Consider the following 20,943-nt stretch of genomic DNA (forward strand, 5'->3'; position numbering starts at 1 on the left):
TGGGTGCTGACTCCCTGCTGCTGTCGCTGTTCTGGTGCTGGCTCTGCCCCAGCCCCTTGGGCTGCCCTGCCCACCAGGCCCATGCAGCTGCTCGGGCTCCTCGGCCTCCTCTGGATGCTCAGGGCCTCCCCAGGGGCCACAGGTGAGGGGAGAGGTGGGAGGGGCTGGAGGGACCTTCCTGATACTCAGGGGCTGGGGTGTGGAGGGTGGCTCCAGGGTCTCAGGGAGCGGAGGAGGCACGGCTCCGAGCTCAGGGTGCAGGAGAACCGAGTTGGGAGGGGACAAGAACAGCTGTGGCTCTGTCCGCTGAGCGGGTGGTAGGGTCACACAGGGGAATGTGGAATGGGGGGGCAGGAGTCACCTCTCCCCAGAGGAGTGCTCTTCCTGCTTTGGCCCTTTAGTCGCCCACACTGGCCTCGGCCTCCCTGCGCTTCCATCGGGCTGCCTCCGCCTTCCTCTGTCCCCTCACTTCCGGCACAGCCAGCTCCCTGATATCTATAGAGTGATTCAAGTTGGTATACTAACTAATCCAGTGGCTGAAACAAAATAGTTATATAAAATGTCTATTACTGTGATTAACACCACTAAACCTTAGGTCTTGGGGACTCAAGCCTGCCTGCTGACATAGCTTTTTCTGGAAGCTTCCTTCTCTGTCCCATCTGTCGGCCTCTCAGTGTGGTCCTCGGTCCATGTCCCTCAATCCCAGCAAAGGCTGAGCTCTGTCTCTTTTCCCCTTTGGTGTTCTCTACACAGCTTCCCCCTATGGCTGCTTGTCCCCTGGTGGGGCCTTGGCTGGGTTCTCTCTCCCAGCAGAGGGCAGGGGTGGGGGTGGAGGTACTCCAGGCAGTATGGGGAGGAGAGGGAGGAGCAGACAGAGGGGAGCACAGGAGGGCTGCCACACAGACAAGGCCAGGGAGGGGCTGAGGGCCCCCCACTGCTCCCCAGATAGCAGACGGTAGGTGGGTTCCAGAACTGAGTAGGTGGGCTCCAAACTACCTTGGGTGGGGGCGTGAGCATGGCACTTCCTACCCTCTGTGACATGTGTCTGTAACGTGGGATGATGGGTAACCTGTGTGGTGTGCTGTGACATGATGGCCTGCAGATTCACCAGTGCATTCCTCTGTTCTCCCATCACTACAGGAACCTTATCCACGGCCACGGCCACCTCCCATGCACTTCCCCCCAGGACAGATGCAGCCCACACTGTACTCAGTTCCCCCCCGCCCTCCTCTCCCACTCCTGGCAATAAGGAAAACACACCCACCCCTCTCACCACCTCCCCTCATGATAAGCCCATTCCTGAGACACTGATCAAATCTCCCATCCGTTCCAACACCTCAACAATCCCCCCGTCCAAGTTTGTCTTCAAGGTTGAAACCACCCCACCCACCGTCTTTGTCTATGCAGCCACCACAGAGTGCGTATATCCAACGAGTTTCATAGTCACCACCTCCTACCCCACCACCACCTGTGTGACTGTGACCCAGGCGTCCTTCACCAGCTCTTACACCTCCAGTCCCGTGACACAGAGGCCAGCCACAACCGTCACCAGCACTTCCCCTATTACCACCACTGAGAAAGTGACCTCAGCCGTCACATCTTCTCTCACCACCAGCACTGCCACAGCCCCACCCTCCTCCTCTGCCACAGCCACGGCCACGACCCTCCACACCATGATTTCCTCTGCAACTGGAACCACAAGAAGGACGACCCTGACCCCTGCAGGTGTCCATACAACCAAGTCCCCTACCCCAGAAATTACTCCTGTCTCTGCCACTACCTCTTCTCTAGATACTATAAAACCCTTCTTAACAACAGGAACTAATGACAGATCCTCACCTACCACCAGGACCACCCTGACCACAACGGCCATGATTCCAACTTCATTTCCTAACACCAGTGGGACATTGAAAACAGAAACTATCACAACCCACTCTACCACCTCTACAAGGGTACTAACAACACCTGCTACGTCCACAACTGACACTCGAAAAACTCTCACCCCGGAACTCACACCTACTTCCCCCTTCATTTCATCAACCACACCCACCAATAGTGGGAGTTCTTCCACAGCCAACAGCTCTACCCCTATGACAACCAGCACCTTAACGATACCCACTGGTGGGCTTCCGTCTTCTGCATCTACAAAAATCTCACCCTCTGCCCTAACCTCAGCTGCAACAACCTTGATTATCCGGGAGACATCCACAACCCAAATCACACAGACTTCTGGCACAAACATTCCTGTAATAACACCACCAGTCACCCCCACATCTCTGAGGACCACTAATACACGGACTACAATCACAGACCTGAGCTCAACACCTACTGTTCCCAGTACCTCAGCAACCTTCACAAATATCAGCCCATCATCTCCTCCTACCCAGAATACAGAAATCACATCCCTTGTTAGCACAAGCCCAACCACAACTCCCACTGTGACAACTACTCTCACAAGTACTGAGAACCTCCCGACAACTTCTCTCACTACGGAAATTCCAATCACTTCTGCATTCCCCTCTTCCAAGGCTGACAGCACTACTCCCACAGAGACTGTCTCCTCAACTTCGGCCACCACCCACACACTGCAGACAACAGCTGGATCCATCCCTACACTCACCACCACCAACACACTCACATCACCAACAACCACGGAAAAACCTCCGTCCACTGGAGCACCCACACCCACAGGCCCGGCGACCCTCACCAGCCCTAGAGCCACATCCACCGTGAAAACCGCCCTGACTCCCACCACCCATGTTTCCACAGAATCTCACACAACAGATATTACTTCTACTTCCCCCAAAACCTACTCAACCACTCCTACAAATACAGTGACTTTCAGGACCACCACAAGCTCTCCTCCCACAACCACCAACGTTTTGACATCACCTACCAGTACGACTGCAACTTCTGCACCTGTTCGAAGCACAGAACCGCTCACTAGTGGGAACACACAGACATTCACCAACCCTCAGTCTACCTTGCTTACCACACACCCTACTACAAACACCAGGTCGACACCTACATCGGAGACCACCTACCCCAACGCTCCCACCAGCACTGTCACACACTCCACCACTGACGTCACCTCTATCACCACTGTGACAGACACTGAATCCACCACAACCTCTCTCAAACCCTCGTCTCCCTCTCTCCCAACGACAGAAACAGCAAAGACTGCTACATCACACTCGGTGACAGAGGTGACCCTGTCCACCCCACATAGCATTCCCAGCTTCACTTCCTCAGATGTCTACTCCACAGTCAGCATGGCCACCACTGCCATCACCTCACCTACCACTACAGGGAGCACCATGGTCACTTCCACAATGGTGACCCCTTCTACTCTGAGTTCAGATATTCCTACCCCAACACTGACAACTATCACCCCCTCATCCCAGGGCACCACAGGTGTATTGACTATGTTGACAGACCTCACCTCAACACCCACTGTTCCCAGTACCTCAGCAACCTTCACAAACATCAGCCCATCATCTCCAACTGTCCAGAATACAGAAATCACATCCCTTGTTAGCGCAAACCCCACCACAACTCCCACTGTGACAACTACTCTCACAAGTACTGAGAACCCCCGGACAACTTCTCTCACTACGGAAATTCCAGTCACCTCTGCATTCCCTTCTTCCACCACTGACAGCACCACTGCTACACAGACGGTAACCTCTACCTTAGCCACCACACACACACTGCAGACAACAGCTGGATCCATCCCCTCACTCACCACCACCAACACACTCACAACACCCACAACTGCGGAAAAACCTCTGTCCACTGGAGCACCCACACCCACAGGCCCAGCGACCCTCACCAGCCAAAGAGCCACATCCACCGTGAAAACTTCACTGACCCCCACCACCCATGTTTCCACAGAATCTCTCACGACAGATATTACTTCTACTGCCCCCATCACCTATTCAACCACTCCTACAAATACAGTGACTTCCCGGGCCACCACCAGCTCTCCTCCCACTACCACCACCGTTTTAACATCAACTACCAGTACGACTGCATCTTCTACACCTGTTCCAAGCACAGAGCCCGTCACCAGCGGGACCACGCAGACATTCACCACCCCTCAGTCTACCTTGCTTACCACACACCCTACTACAAACACCAGGTTGATACCTACATCGGAGACCACCTACCCCAACGCTCCCACCAGCACTGTCACACACTCCACCACTGACGTCCCCTCTATCACCACTGTGACAGACACAAAATCCACTACCATGGCTCTTACACTGTCATCGAGGTCTCTCCCAACCACAGAAACAGTGAAGACGGCTACCACACACTCAGTCACAGCAGTGACCCTGTCGACCCCACATATCACTCCCAGCTTCACTTCCTCGGACATCTACTCCACAGTCAGCAAGTCCACCACTGCCATCACCTCACCTACCACTACCTCGAGCACCCTGCTGACCTCCACAACAGTGACTGCATCTACTCTGAGTACAGACATGCCTGCCTCAACACTGACAACCATCACCCCCTCATCCCAGGGCACCACAGGTTCATTGACTACATTGATAGACCTCACCTCAACACCCACTGTTCCCAGTACCTCAGCAACCTTCACAAACATCAGCCCATCATCTCCAACTGTCCAGAATACAGAAATCACATCCCTTGTTAGCACAAGCCCCACCACAACTCCCACTGTGACAACTACTCTCACAAGTACTGAGAAGCCCCGGACAACTTCTCTCACTACGGAAATTCCAGTCACCTCTGCCTTCCCCTCTTCCACGGCTGACAGCACCATTCCCACAGAGACTGTCTCCTCAACTTCGGCCACCACAAACACACTACACACAACAGCTGGATCCATCCCCACACTCACCACCATAAACACACTCACATCACCCACAGCTACGGAAACACCTCCGTCCACTGGAGCACCCACACCCACAGGCCCAGCGACCCTTACCAGCCCAGGAGCCACATCCACCGTGAAAACCTCGCTGACTCCCACCACCCATGTTTCCACAGAATCTCTCACGACAGATATTACTTCTACTCCCCTGATCACCTACTCAACCACTCCTACATATACAGTGACTCCTCGGCCCACCTCCAGCTCCTCTCCCACCACCACCACCGTTTTAACATCAACTACCAGTACGACTGCATCTTCTACACCTGTTGCAAGCACAGAACCAGTCACCAGTGGGACCACGCAGACATTCAGCACCCCTCAGTCTACCTTGCTTACCATACACCCTACTACAAACACCAGGTTGACACCTACAACGGAGACCACCTACCCCAACCTTCCCTCTATCCCTGTCACACACTCCACCACTGACATGACCTCTACCACCACTGTGACAGACACTAAATCCACTACAACCTCTCTCACAGCCTCGTCTCTGTCTGTCCCAACCACAGAAACAGTGAAGACTGCTACCACACACTCAGTCACAGCAGTGACCCTGTCTACCCCACATAGCACTCCCAGCTTCACTTCCTCAGACGTCTACACCACAGTCAGCAAGGTCACCACTCCCAGCACCTCAACTACCACTACAGGGAGCACCGTGGTCACTTCCACGATGATGACCCCTTCTACTCTGAGTTCAGATATTCCTACCCCAACACTGACAACTATCACCCCCTCATCCCAGGGCACCACAGGTGTATTGACTATGTTGACAGACCTCACCTCAACACCCACTGTTCCCAGTACCTCAGCAACCTTCACAAACATCAGCCCATCATCTCCAACCATCCAGAATACAGAAATCACATCCCCTGTTAGAACAAGCCCAACCACAACTCCCACTGTGACAACTACTCTCACAAGTACTGAGAACCTTCCGACAACTTCTCTCACTACGGAAATTCCAGTCACCTCTGCATTCCCCTCTTTCACCACTGACAGCACCACTCTCACAGAGATGGTATCTTCAACTTTGGACACCACCCACTCACTGCACACAACAGCTGGATCCATCCCCACACTCACCACCACCAACACACTCACATCACCCACAACTACGGAAACACCTCCGTCCAGTGGAGCACCCACACCAACAAGCCCAGCAACCCTCACCAGCCCTAGAGCCACATCCTCCATGAAAACATCGCTGACTCCCACCACCCATGTTTCCACAGAATCTCTCACGACAGATATTACTTCCACTCCCCCCAAAACCTACTCAACCACTCCTACAAATACTGTGACTTCCCGGACCACCACCAGCTCCCCTCCCACAACCACCAACGTTTTGACATCACCTACCAGTATGACTGCATCTTCTGCACCTGTTCCAAGCACAGAACTGCTCACCAGCGGGACCATGCAAACATTCACCACCCCTCAGTCTACCTTGCTTACAACACACCCTACTACAAACACCAGGTCGACACCTACATCGGAGACCACCTACCCCAACGCTCCCACCAGCACTGTCACACACTCCACCACTGACGTCACCTCTATCACCACTGTGACAGACACTGAATCCACCACAACCTCTCTCAAACCCTCGTCTCCCTCTCTCCCAACGACAGAAACAGCAAAGACTGCGACATCACACTCGGTGACAGAGGTGACCCTGTCCACCCCACATAGCATTCCCAGCTTCACTTCCTCAGATGTCTACTCCACAGTCAGCATGGCCACCACTGCCATCACCTCACCTACCACTACAGGGAGCACCGTGGTCACTTCCACAATGGTGACCCCTACTACTCTGAGTTCTGATATTCCTACCCCAACACTGACAACTATCACCCCCTCATCCCAGGGCACCACAGGTGTATTGACTATGTTGACAGACCTCACCTCAACACCCACTGTTCCCAGTACCTCAGCAACCTTCACAAACATCAGCCCATCATCTCCAACTGTCCAGAATACAGAAATCACATCCCTTGTTAGCACAAGCCCAACCACAACTCCCACTGTGACAACTACTCTCACAGGTACTGAGAACCTCCGGACAACTTCTCTCACTACCAAAATTCCAGTCACGTCTGCCTTCCCCTCTTCCACCACTGACAGCACCACTGCTACACAGACGGTAACCTCTACTTTGGCCACCACCCACACACTGCAGACAACAGCTGGATCCATCCCCTCACTCACCACCACCAACACACTCACGTCACCCACAACTACGGAAACACCTATGTCCACTGGAGCACCCACACCCACAGGCCCAGCCACCCTCAGCAGCCCAGGAGCCACATCCACTGTGAAAACTTCACTGACACCCACCACTCATGTTTCCACAGAATCTTTCATGACAGATATTACTTCTACTCCCCCCATCACCTACTCAACCACTCCTACAAATACAGTGACTTCCCAGGCCACCACCAGCTCCCCTCCCACCACCACCAACGTTTTAACATCAACTACCAGTACGACTGCATCTTCTACACCTGTTCCAAGCACAGAGCCCGTCACCAGCGGGACCACGCAGACATTCACCACCCCTCAGTCTACCTTGCTTACCACACACCCTACTACAAACACCAGGTCGATACCTACATCGGAGACCACCTACCCCAACACTCCCACCAGCACTGTCACACACTCCACCACTGACGTCCCCTCTACTACCACTGTGACAGACATAAAATCCACTACCATGGCTCTTACACTGTTGTCGAGGTCTCTCCCAACCGCAGAAACAGTGAAGACGGCTACCACACACTCAGTCACAGCAGTGACCCTGTCGACCCCACATATCACTCCCAGCTTCACTTCCTCGGACATCTACTCCACAGTCAGCAAGTCCACCACTGCCATCACCTCACCTACCACTACCTCGAGCACCCTGCTGACCTCCACAACAGTGACTGCATCTACTCTGAGTACAGACATGCCTGCCTCAACACTGACAACCATCACCCCCTCATCCCAGGGCACCACAGGTTCATTGACTACATTGATAGACCTCACCTCAACACCCACTGTTCCCAGTACCTCAGCAACCTTCACAAACATCAGCCCATCATCTCCAACTGTCCAGAATACAGAAATCACATCCCTTGTTAGCACAAGCCCCACCACAACTCCCACTGTGACAACTACTCTCACAAGTACTGAGAAGCCCCGGACAACTTCTCTCACTACGGAAATTCCAGTCACCTCTGCCTTCCCCTCTTCCACGGCTGACAGCACCATTCCCACAGAGACTGTCTCCTCAACTTCGGCCACCACAAACACACTACACACAACAGCTGGATCCATCCCCACACTCACCACCATAAACACACTCACATCACCCACAGCTACGGAAACACCTCCGTCCACTGGAGCACCCACACCCACAGGCCCAGCGACCCTTACCAGCCCAGGAGCCACATCCACCGTGAAAACCTCGCTGACTCCCACCACCCATGTTTCCACAGAATCTCTCACGACAGATATTACTTCTACTCCCCTGATCACCTACTCAACCACTCCTACATATACAGTGACTCCTCGGCCCACCTCCAGCTCCTCTCCCACCACCACCACCGTTTTAACATCAACTACCAGTACGACTGCATCTTCTACACCTGTTGCAAGCACAGAACCAGTCACCAGTGGGACCACGCAGACATTCAGCACCCCTCAGTCTACCTTGCTTACCATACACCCTACTACAAACACCAGGTTGACACCTACAACGGAGACCACCTACCCCAACCTTCCCTCTATCCCTGTCACACACTCCACCACTGACATGACCTCTACCACCACTGTGACAGACACTAAATCCACTACAACCTCTCTCACAGCCTCGTCTCTGTCTGTCCCAACCACAGAAACAGTGAAGACTGCTACCACACACTCAGTCACAGCAGTGACCCTGTCTACCCCACATAGCACTCCCAGCTTCACTTCCTCAGACGTCTACACCACAGTCAGCAAGGTCACCACTCCCAGCACCTCAACTACCACTACAGGGAGCACCGTGGTCACTTCCACGATGATGACCCCTTCTACTCTGAGTTCAGATATTCCTACCCCAACACTGACAACTATCACCCCCTCATCCCAGGGCACCACAGGTGTATTGACTATGTTGACAGACCTCACCTCAACACCCACTGTTCCCAGTACCTCAGCAACCTTCACAAACATCAGCCCATCATCTCCAACCATCCAGAATACAGAAATCACATCCCCTGTTAGAACAAGCCCAACCACAACTCCCACTGTGACAACTACTCTCACAAGTACTGAGAACCTTCCGACAACTTCTCTCACTACGGAAATTCCAGTCACCTCTGCATTCCCCTCTTTCACCACTGACAGCACCACTCTCACAGAGATGGTATCTTCAACTTTGGACACCACCCACTCACTGCACACAACAGCTGGATCCATCCCCACACTCACCACCACCAACACACTCACATCACCCACAACTACGGAAACACCTCCGTCCAGTGGAGCACCCACACCAACAAGCCCAGCAACCCTCACCAGCCCTAGAGCCACATCCTCCATGAAAACATCGCTGACTCCCACCACCCATGTTTCCACAGAATCTCTCACGACAGATATTACTTCCACTCCCCCCAAAACCTACTCAACCACTCCTACAAATACTGTGACTTCCCGGACCACCACCAGCTCCCCTCCCACAACCACCAACGTTTTGACATCACCTACCAGTATGACTGCATCTTCTGCACCTGTTCCAAGCACAGAACTGCTCACCAGCGGGACCATGCAAACATTCACCACCCCTCAGTCTACCTTGCTTACAACACACCCTACTACAAACACCAGGTCGACACCTACATCGGAGACCACCTACCCCAACGCTCCCACCAGCACTGTCACACACTCCACCACTGACGTCACCTCTATCACCACTGTGACAGACACTGAATCCACCACAACCTCTCTCAAACCCTCGTCTCCCTCTCTCCCAACGACAGAAACAGCAAAGACTGCGACATCACACTCGGTGACAGAGGTGACCCTGTCCACCCCACATAGCATTCCCAGCTTCACTTCCTCAGATGTCTACTCCACAGTCAGCATGGCCACCACTGCCATCACCTCACCTACCACTACAGGGAGCACCGTGGTCACTTCCACAATGGTGACCCCTACTACTCTGAGTTCTGATATTCCTACCCCAACACTGACAACTATCACCCCCTCATCCCAGGGCACCACAGGTGTATTGACTATGTTGACAGACCTCACCTCAACACCCACTGTTCCCAGTACCTCAGCAACCTTCACAAACATCAGCCCATCATCTCCAACTGTCCAGAATACAGAAATCACATCCCTTGTTAGCACAAGCCCAACCACAACTCCCACTGTGACAACTACTCTCACAGGTACTGAGAACCTCCGGACAACTTCTCTCACTACCAAAATTCCAGTCACGTCTGCCTTCCCCTCTTCCACCACTGACAGCACCACTGCTACACAGACGGTAACCTCTACTTTGGCCACCACCCACACACTGCAGACAACAGCTGGATCCATCCCCTCACTCACCACCACCAACACACTCACGTCACCCACAACTACGGAAACACCTATGTCCACTGGAGCACCCACACCCACAGGCCCAGCCACCCTCAGCAGCCCAGGAGCCACATCCACTGTGAAAACTTCACTGACACCCACCACTCATGTTTCCACAGAATCTTTCATGACAGATATTACTTCTACTCCCCCCATCACCTACTCAACCACTCCTACAAATACAGTGACTTCCCAGGCCACCACCAGCTCCCCTCCCACCACCACCAACGTTTTAACATCAACTACCAGTACGACTGCATCTTCTACACCTGTTCCAAGCACAGAGCCCGTCACCAGCGGGACCACGCAGACATTCACCACCCCTCAGTCTACCTTGCTTACCACACACCCTACTACAAACACCAGGTCGATACCTACATCGGAGACCACCTACCCCAACACTCCCACCAGCACTGTCACACACTCCACCACTGACGTCCCCTCTACTACCACTGTGACAGACATAAAATCCACTACCATGGCTCTTACACTGTTGTCGAGGTCTCTCCCAACCGCAGAAACAGTGAAGACGGCTACCACACACTCAGTCACAGCAGTGACCCTGTCGACCCCACATATCACTCCCAGCTTCACTTCCTCGGACATCTACTCCACAGTCAGCAAGTCCACCACTGCCATCACCTCACCTACCACTACCTCGAGCACCCTGCTGACCTCCACAACAGTGACTGCATCTACTCTGAGTACAGACATGCCTGCCTCAACACTGACAACCATCACCCCCTCATCCCAGGGCACCACAGGTTCATTGACTACATTGATAGACCTCACCTCAACACCCACTGTTCCCAGTACCTCAGCAACCTTCACAAACATCAGCCCATCATCTCCAACTGTCCAGAATACAGAAATCACATCCCTTGTTAGCACAAGCCCCACCACAACTCCCACTGTGACAACTACTCTCACAAGTACTGAGAAGCCCCGGACAACTTCTCTCACTACGGAAATTCCAGTCACCTCTGCCTTCCCCTCTTCCACGGCTGACAGCACCACTCCCACAGAGACTGTCTCCTCAACTTCGGCCACCACAAACACACTACACACAACAGCTGGATCCATCCCCACACTCACCAGCATCAACACACTCAGAACACCCACAACTACGGAAACACCTCCGTCCACTGGAGCACCCACACCCACAGGCCCAGCGACCCTTACCAGCCCAGGAGCCACATCCACCGTGAAAACCTCGCTGACTCCCACCACCCATGTTTCCACAGAATCTCTCACGACAGATATTACTTCTACTCCCCTGATCACCTACTCAACCACTCCTACATATACAGTGACTCCTCGGCCCACCTCCAGCTCCCCTCCCACCACCACCACCGTTTTAACATCAACTACCAGTACGACTGCATCTTCTACACCTGTTCCAAGCACAGAACTCGTCACCAGTGGGACCACACAGACATTCAGCACCCCTCAGTCTACCTTGCTTACCATACACCCTACTACAAACACCAGGTTGACACCTACAACGGAGACCACCTACCCCAACCTTCCCTCTATCCCTGTCACACACTCCACCACTGACATGACCTCTACCACCACTGTGACAGACACTAAATCCACTACAACCTCTCTCACAGCCTCGTCTCTGTCTGTCCCAACCACAGAAACAGTGAAGACTGCTACCACACACTCAGTCACAGCAGTGACCCTGTCTACCCCACATAGCACTCCCAGCTTCACTTCCTCAGACGTCTACACCACAGTCAGCAAGGTCACCACTCCCAGCACCTCAACTACCACTACAGGGAGCACCGTGGTCACTTCCACAATGGTGACCCCTTCTACTCTGAGTTCAGATATTCCTACCCCAACACTGACAACTATCACCCCCTCATCCCAGGGCACCACAGGTGTATTGACTATGTTGACAGACCTCACCTCAATACCCACTGTTCCCAGTACCTCAGCAACCTTCACAAACATCAGCCCATCATCTCCAACTGGCCAAAATACAGAAATCACATCCCTTGTTAGCACAAGCCCAACCACAACTCCCACTGTGACAACTACTGTCATAAGTACTGCGAACCCCCGGACAACTTCTCTCACTACCGAAAATCCAGTCACCTCTGCATTCCCCTCTTCTACCAGTGATAGCACCACTCCCACAGAGACTGTCTCCTCTACTTCGGCCACCATCCACACACTGCAGACAACAGCTGGATCCATCCCCACACTCACCACCACCAACACACTCACATCACCCACAACTACGGAAAAACCTCCATTCACTGGAGCACCCACACCCACAGGCCCAGCGACCCTCACCAGCCAAAGAGCCACATCCACCATGAAAACCTCGCTGACTCCCATCACCCATGTTTCCACAGAATCTCTCATGACAGACATTACTTCTACTCCCTCGGTCACCTATTCAACCACTCCTACAAATACAGTGACTTCCCGGGCCACCACCAGATCTCTTCTCACCACCACCAATGTTTTAACATCACCTACCAGTACGACTGCATCTTCTACACCTGTTCCAAGCACAGAGCCCGTCACCAGTGGGACCACGCAGACATTCACCACCCCTCAGTCTACCTTGCTTACCACACACCCTACTACAAACACAAGGTTGACACCTCCATCGGAGACCACTTACCCCAACCTTCACATCAGCACTGTCACACACTCCACCACTGACGTCCCCTCTACCACCACTGTGACAGACACAAAATCCACTATGATGGCTCTTACATCCTCCTCTCCTTCTGTCTCAACCACAGAAAGAGCGAAGACTGCTACCACACACTCGGTCACAGCAGTGACCCAGTCCACCCCACATAGCACTCCCAGCTTCACTTCCTCAGATGTCTACTCCACAGTCAGCATGTCCACCACTGCCATCACCTCACCTACCACTACAGGGAGCACCGTGGTCACTTCCACAATGGTGACCCCTTCTACTCTCAATTCTGATATTCCTCCCCCAACACTGGCAACTATCACCCCTTCATCCCAGGGCACCACAGGTGTATTGACTATGTTGACAGACCTCACCTCAACACCCACTGTTCCCAGTACCTCAGCAACCTTCACAAACAACAGCCCATCATCTCCAACCATCCAGAATACAGAAATCACATCCCCTGTTAGAACAAGCCCAACCACAACTCCCACTGTGACAACTACTCTCACAAGTACTGAGAACCTTCCCACAACTTCTCTCACTACGGAAATTCCAGTCACCTCTGCATTCCCCTCTTCTACAATTCACAATACCACTCCCACAGAGACTGTCTCCTCTACTTCGGCTACCATCCACACAGTGCAGACAACAGCTGGATCCATCCCCACACTCACCACCACTAACACACTCACAACACCCACAACTACGGAAACACCTCCGTCCACTGGAGCACCCACACCCACAGGCCCAGCCACCCTCAGCAGCTCAAGAGCCACATCCACTGCAAAAACTTCTCTGACTCCCACCACCCATGTTTCCACAGAATCTCTCATGACAGATGTTGCTTCTACTCCCCCCAACACCTACTCAACCACTCCTACAAATACAGTGACTTCCCAGGCCACCACTAGCTCCCTTCCCACCACCACCAGTGTTTTAACATCATCTACCAGTACGACTGCATCTTCTACATCTGTTCCAAACACAGAACCAGTCACCAGTGTGACCACGCAGACATTCACCACCCCTCCGTCTACCTTGCTTACCACACACCCTACTACAGACACCAGGTCTACACCTACATCGGAGACCACCTACCCCAACCTTCCCTCTATCCCTGTCACACACTCCACCACTGACATGACCTCTACCACCACTGTGACAGACACAAAATCCACTATTACGGCTTTTACACCCTTGTCTCCCTCCTTCCCAACCACAGAAACAGTGAAGACTGGTACCACACACTCGGTCACAGCAGTGACCCTGTCCACCCCACATAGCACTCCCAGCTTCACTTCCTCAGATGTCTACTCCACAGTCAGCATGGCCACCACTGCCAGCACCTCACCTACCACTACTGTGGGCACCCTGCCGCCCTCCACAATGGTGACTGCATCTACTCTGAGTACAGACATGCCTGCCCTATCATTGACAACTGTCACCCGGGGACCCACTAATTTGTTTACCACAACTAGACAACTCACTTCAACACCCGTTGTATCCAGTGTTTCAGCCACCACTACAAAGACCCTTTCTTCCTCTCCCACTGTGCAGCACACAGAGTTAACATCTCTTGTCAGCACAACCTCTGTCCCCACACCCACTTGGAGAACTAGTATTGCAGTTACCCCTGACACTTCAGTGTCAAGCCATACAACTCCTATATTGACATCCAATGTAGGGACTCAAACATCTCAGGTATCCACAACTCTTGCCCTTGGAAGCACAGATTCCTCCATCTCCTCTGTTCACACTGTTACTCCATCAACCAGTGTCAGCACCATCATGTTGACGTCACCTGTGCAGAGTGGAAGTACACATTTCGTCACTCTGAAAACTTCTCTTTCAACCCCCTCCATGCAAACTTCACTCCAATCTACAAGTCAGCCCACTAGTGCATCTTTTACTAGGATGAGTACATCTACAAATGCAATAACCACGTCTTTCAGTACAATCATCTTGTCTTCGATACCCACTGTAATAATGTCCTCTTTCCTGTCCTCCACCAGCACAAGGACAGCGCTCACCACTACCTTTCACCCTCCTCCTTCCTCCCCAGTCATGTCCAGTACAGAAAATCTAGGCTCTTCTTCTGTCCCAGCGTTTCCTACTCTGTCTTCCTCTGCAACTACCAGAACTTCTCCCACCATCTCCTCTGTGACCACAGCTCCCACCGAAACAACCCCGTTTTCTTATATTTCTCTTCCTTCCACTACACCCTGTCCAGAAACTATAATCATCACCATAGTCCCTACCTCTCCCACAACTCCGTGTGTTGAAATGGGTCCCAGCGGTGAAGTTACTTCTCCTCCCACCACCCCGTTATCTGTCCTTCCCTTTACTACGGAAATGGTCACCTCTCCTACTTCCACCAGTATGAGAACTGCCTTTCCTACAAACATGGGCACATCTACTCCCATGGCTCTGGAAAGTGAGCCTGCCATCATCCCAACTAATGGCACTGGAACCGTTCCCATGAGCCCAGTTGTGACGAGCACCCACTTGCACACCAGTGAGACCTGGCTGAGCACCAGCTTGGCAACCACCCCACGCATACCTGGTCTCACCACGAAGCCACACAGTCCAACTGCCATGACGACTTCAAGGAAGTTGACACACTCGGCCCCACCAACCAGGAGAACTTCAGCCCCACCGGTGCCTACTACCCAGACTCCCACCACCCTTACGTCACCCAAGACAACTTCGACCACTACTCAGATGACCACACAGACAAGGCTGACAACTACCCCAGGTTGGACCTCCTGCCTCCCTGTTCTCTCTCCTCCCTCTCCTGCTAAATTCCTGTGTCACCAGGGTCAGGCTCTATCCTGAACTTCCCTTTCTTTCTGTGCTTCCAGGCACCTGTGACAATGGTGGCACCTGGGAACGAGGCCTGTGCCTTTGTCTCCCAGGGTACTCTGGGGACCGCTGTCAGTTCCAGGAGATCAGGTGTCAGAATGGGGGCACATGGGATGGCCTTAAGTGTCAGTGCCCAAGCACCTTCTATGGCTCCCTCTGCGAGTATGCTGTGGAACAGGTAGATCTAGGTGAGTTGCCAGAGCCATGGCCTCTGCCCTTCCTCCTGGAGGTGCCATCGATGCTCCCTGGGTCCAGCTGTGTGTGTGGCCTGGAGGCACCCATGCCATTTTGCCTAATCCTTCCATTCCTGCCATCTCTCCCATGCCCTCCACTGCCTCGTATCATGCCTCCTCTCCATCCTTCAGGAGGTGACTGGGACCCCACTCCCTCTTGGGGCCTCTTCCTTAGAAGAGGAGGTCTGGGCTGTTTGGAGCTGTATTCGTGTCCAATGGCCTTCTTCTCCCATTGTTAAGGACCCTTGTGTTTACAAGGGCCCACCCAGATAGTTGAGGTTAATTTTCTCATTTTAAGATCAGCTGATTAGCAAGCTAATTCCATCTACATCCTTGATTCTCCCTTGACGTGCGGTGTAACATATCCACAGGTTCTGGGGATCAGGATATAGATGTCTTTGAGGGCCATTATTCTGCCCACCATGGGGCAGGCAGGGAAGGACCACAGCCTGACTGCAGAATGTCCTGTGTACTGTATACCGACCGCAGTCCATCCTGACTTCTTTCCCTCATTCCCAGACAATGCATCCCCAAATTCCTCCTCTGTCCCTGCACTGTGTAGTTAGTCCTCAGGGACCATGGAAGGGGCAGTGGGAGGAGCCTATGGGGCGGGATGGCGGTGGTGGTGATGTCAGACAGGGGCAGATGTGCAGTGACCAGGGCTGTGCATGTTGTGTGCAGAGAAAGTGGACGCTGAAGTGGGCATGGAGGTATCTGTCGACGAGGTGTTCTCCCCAGACCTCAATGACAACACTTCTAAGGCCTACGAGGATTTCAGCAACACTTTCCGGAATCAGGTGAGGAGAAGGGGAGAGGAACTTAAGGGTCCTCCCCTGGACCTAGGCTTGTGCCCCTGGGTGCCCTCAAGCCTGCAGGTTCAGATACAAGCCCAGGGGATCCTTGGCATTTCAGATGCAGAAGATTTACCAAAATGTGCAGGGGTTCAAGGAGGTGCAGATCCTGTCCCTAAGGTAGGAGACTCTTCTGGGGATGTGAAGGCAGTGTCAGGTAGGGGAAAGGGGTGCAAAGAAGGCTAGAGAATCCATCCCTTGCTTTTGGAATTGTCAGATTTCGTAGAGATGGGTGGAGGGAGTATGCAAGGACATCACTCCATGATAGCTTTGTGACCATTTTCTGGGCCCATGTCTTCCTGGTGGGGGGGAGTGGCACCCTCCTCTTCAGCACCCTGGAAGGAGAGAGGTTGCAGGGACATGCGCGGAGGTGGTGTCTGGACTGGTGATGTGACCTCCCTCTGGTTGGCCCCTGCTCTGCTGGGTGGGTCAGCATGAGAGAGGGGCAGAGGGCCCAGGAATTCTTGGTCGGTGGCAGCTGGATGCAACATGAAGTGAAAGTCAATTACTCCTTGCCCTGCCTTCCCAGGTCGACCAAGTCAGGGATGCTGGCAGCCCCCTCTGAAAAGGATGTGTTTGGCATCCTACCTCATGACCTTTGCCCCCTTCCCATGCCCTTGTGGGTGGACCCCGAGGTGCCCCTCCAAGAACCTATGTGCCCCAGGCCTGGGCCCCTTCTAAGGTCCCTGACCCTTCAGGAATGGCAGCATCGTGGTGGACTACCTGGTCCTGCTGGAGCTGTCCTTCAGCTCCCAGCTGGACAGCGAGTATGAGAAGGTGAAAACGGCCCTGAAAGAGGAGCTTCAGAACTCCAGCCAGGATGAGGACAGCTGCCACAGCAAACAGAGTGAGCACAGCTGGAGGGAGGGTCGGGCTGGAGCTCCAGCTCAGTCAGGGGCCTTCGGGCTCAGGCGGCAGCCCTGTGGTGTCTCTGGCAGGTTGGGAGACGGGGCACAGGTCCACACCCAAGGGGGCCAAGGCTGGGCTAGAGTGGGTCTCACCAGCACTTGGTGCTGAGAAAGAGACCCCCTGGCAATTACCACAGCGTTTCCAGGGTGGCCGCAGACCCCTGTGATTGGGAGAGATGAGGGAGGCAGTAGGAGTCTTCCCTGCGGTGCCTCCACAGCCCCCACACTGAGAGAGCCCTCCAGCCCCCCACCCCTGTCCTGCTTCCTGGCCCTAACCCCGTTACCAGACCCGGTCATTCCATCTCTGTTCATGTCCCCACAGCTCTGTGTTTTAAGCCTGACTCCATCAAGGTGAACAACAACACTAGGACAGAGCTGACCCCAGAAGGTGAGGGTGGGAAAGGGCTGAGTGGCCTCAGGCAGCCATAGCCCCTCCCACCAGGGACAGGGGCGAGGGGAGGAGCCCTGTGGGGGAGGCAGGTGATGTGGCCCAGGGCTGCCCTTCCTGACGCTTGCTAGCGGTTTCCATCGGAGGACCTGCAGGGACCGCCAGGGCAGGGTGAGGGCCTTCCTCTCATCGAATCCCAGGGTCTACCGCACGACACACCCTCAGAAATGTAGTCTTCCCCATGCGTTTTCAAAGTCGCCATTCTCAGGCCCCTAAGTAGGATGGATGAGGTCCCCGTCTCTCTGCAACCTCCCCTCCCTCCCCACCCCCAGCCATCTGCCGTCGCGCCGCACCCAAGGGCTATGAGGAGTTCTACTTCCCCTTGGTGGAGGTGAACCGGCTCCGATGCGTCACCAAATGCACGTCGGGCGTGGATGGCGCCATAGACTGCAACCAGGGCCAGTGCGTCCTGGAGCTGAGCGGTCCCGCGTGCCGGTGAGGCCCCGCCCCTGCGCTGGAGCCCCGCCCACAGCCCCTAGCCCCACCCCGCGCTCGGACCGGCGGGAAGGTGCTGAGGATCTGAGACCTGCGCCCCTAGGTGCTTCTCCACCGACGAGCTCTGGTTCTTTGGCCCGCGCTGCGAGGTGGCCGTCCGCTGGAGGGCGCTGATCGGGGGCCTGGCGGGGGCCGCGGCGCTGCTGCTGCTGCTGCTGCTGGCGCTGGGCTTCGTGGTGGCCCGCTTCCGCAGGAGGGGCGGCCGCCAGGGCAGGTGAGCACGCGGGGGAGGATGGGAGGGGGCGCGGGGCGGCAAAGGGTTCCAGACGGGGCAGCCCTGCCTGACCGTGCGGCGGCCCCACCTAGGTCCTGGGAGGAGGACAGGAAGTGGCTCGAGATCTGGGACGAGGACAACGTGGGTACTTTTTCAAACATGGGCTTCGAGGACGACAAGATAGGTGAATCCTGCCTCCTGGGGAAGCGGGTAGGGGTTTCCTGGGGCACCACTGCGAGAACGACGAATATCTCGTGCTGGGGGGCTTGTGTCCATGCTTCCGTCCCCCCCCCCTTTTGCGGAGGGCAGGAGGGGAGGGCAGGAGGGCAGGCAAGGGCTTCTGTGCCCCGAGGCCTGGCCTTCCTCACGTTCCCCCTCCTCTCCCTTCCCTGTCCTCCCCTCCGTTCCTCTTTTATGTCTCTAGTCAAGGATGAAAACTTCCATGTGGCTTTGGAGACCGTGGACACCAATATCAGGGTGAGAGGGCTAAGGGGGGACCTAAGGTGCTCTCCCACCTCTGGTTCCAGATTCCCTCCCCAACTCCCACCAGGGCAGGGGCTGGGCTAGGATCCCAAGGTTGTGGCCCCTGCCAGCCAAGCTGGTGGCTCCCTGTTCCCACTCTGGCAGGTGCAAATCCAGAGACCTGAGTTGACCTCGTCTTCCTCATTGTGAGCCCTGACTAGGATGGAACCATCTACACTGCGTCCATTTCAAGAGCGGCCTGAGGGCATGTGCATCCCAGGCTCCTAGTGCCCTTGGGTAAAATGAGACTGACTCCCTGAATCCCATCCTTTTCCTAACTTGGCCAAAACCCACCTGGAGACCCAGTGCACTAGTCTCTTCTGCTGTGGGACTTTGGGCAAGTCAGTGACTTCTCCGAACCTTGGTTTCCTCACCGGTAAAATGGGCACAACGTGCTCGTCTTGATACCTCCTAGTTATTGTGCAAACCACATGGGCTTGCTCAATTAATTCTCTGCCCCAGTCCCCATGTTCCCATTGGCTCTCTCAGCTCCCCCAGTCCTCATGTCCTGTGCCTGGTCTCAGGCCCACCCTCTCCTAACTCCTTGCTCTCATTCCTTACTCCGTCTACTCTTCTGAGGCCACTCCGTAGTCAGTGCCCCCCTCCCCTTCCTGTTCCCTCAGCCCCAAATCCTTGCTTCCCCATCCAGTTCCCCAGCACTAAATCCTCCCTCCTCCCCTAAACCCATCCCTGGCGAGGCACCGACACTCTCTGTGTCTTAGACTCTGCCAGCCCCCCCCAGCCCCCATTCTGAGGCTCTGCTCCTTCTCCTTGCCCCCAAGGGCCATGATCCCTGTGGGTGGGGGGAGGGTGTGAGTTGCCCAGGTCCCTGAGGATAAGGGGAAGTGGGGCCCTGAGCCCTGGAAGCCCCCTCAGTTCCCCCCCCTCATTCCCCAACCCTCCCTCCTCCTTAGCCTACTGCTGCCTTTTTCCCATTCCCTCCACCTTCCCCTCTTCCCCCCTCCCTTGTGTCACCCCCATCCCTGCAGTAACCTCTGAGCCCCAAGCCCTGAACCTCCTTTGCCAGGAAGGTCTGCTTTGGGGACAAGAGGTCGGCAAGTCTCCCTTCTCCACGTGAACACAATACAGCACTTTTTGTAAACGAAGCTGCTCTGTCTCTCTCCTTTTCACCCCCAGTGGACCCTACTTGGTTGGAGAACAGGGACTTCTGGGTGAGGGAGGAGGGAGGGTCTGTGAGCAGCCCTCAGGGGGCC

The 20,943-nt window shown here is 54.5% G+C and overlaps 1 protein-coding gene across 1 annotated transcript; it reads left to right on the forward strand.

Annotated features, from left to right (window-relative positions):
* Positions 1 to 81: 81 nt before the first annotated feature.
* MUC3A (mucin 3A, cell surface associated) lies at positions 82 to 20,303 on the forward strand. The gene is made up of 13 exons (XM_075994854.1): positions 82 to 142; positions 1,141 to 1,770; positions 2,779 to 15,951; positions 16,058 to 16,246; positions 16,973 to 17,088; positions 17,204 to 17,262; positions 17,841 to 17,989; positions 18,373 to 18,438; positions 18,771 to 18,933; positions 19,037 to 19,207; positions 19,300 to 19,391; positions 19,632 to 19,684; positions 19,835 to 20,303. The coding sequence occupies exons 1-13, from the start codon at positions 82 to 84 to the stop codon at positions 19,877 to 19,879; spliced, it is 14,967 nt and encodes a 4,988-aa protein (XP_075850969.1). The 3' UTR covers positions 19,880 to 20,303.
* Positions 20,304 to 20,943: the final 640 nt, after the last annotated feature.

This window comes from Microcebus murinus, chromosome 19 (genome assembly GCF_040939455.1).
Source record: "Microcebus murinus isolate Inina chromosome 19, M.murinus_Inina_mat1.0, whole genome shotgun sequence".
Taxonomy (NCBI): domain Eukaryota; kingdom Metazoa; phylum Chordata; class Mammalia; order Primates; family Cheirogaleidae; genus Microcebus; species Microcebus murinus.

Coding starts and splice junctions, on each gene's coding strand:
- MUC3A (XM_075994854.1), top strand. CDS start 82: ATGCAGCTGCTCGGGCTCCTCGGCCTCCTCTGGATGCTCAGGGCCTCC. Junction 17,990..18,372: donor CAGCTGCCACAGCAAACAGA/GTGAGCACAGCT, acceptor ATGTCCCCACAG/CTCTGTGTTTTAAGCCTGAC. Junction 19,392..19,631: donor CTTCGAGGACGACAAGATAG/GTGAATCCTGCC, acceptor TTATGTCTCTAG/TCAAGGATGAAAACTTCCAT.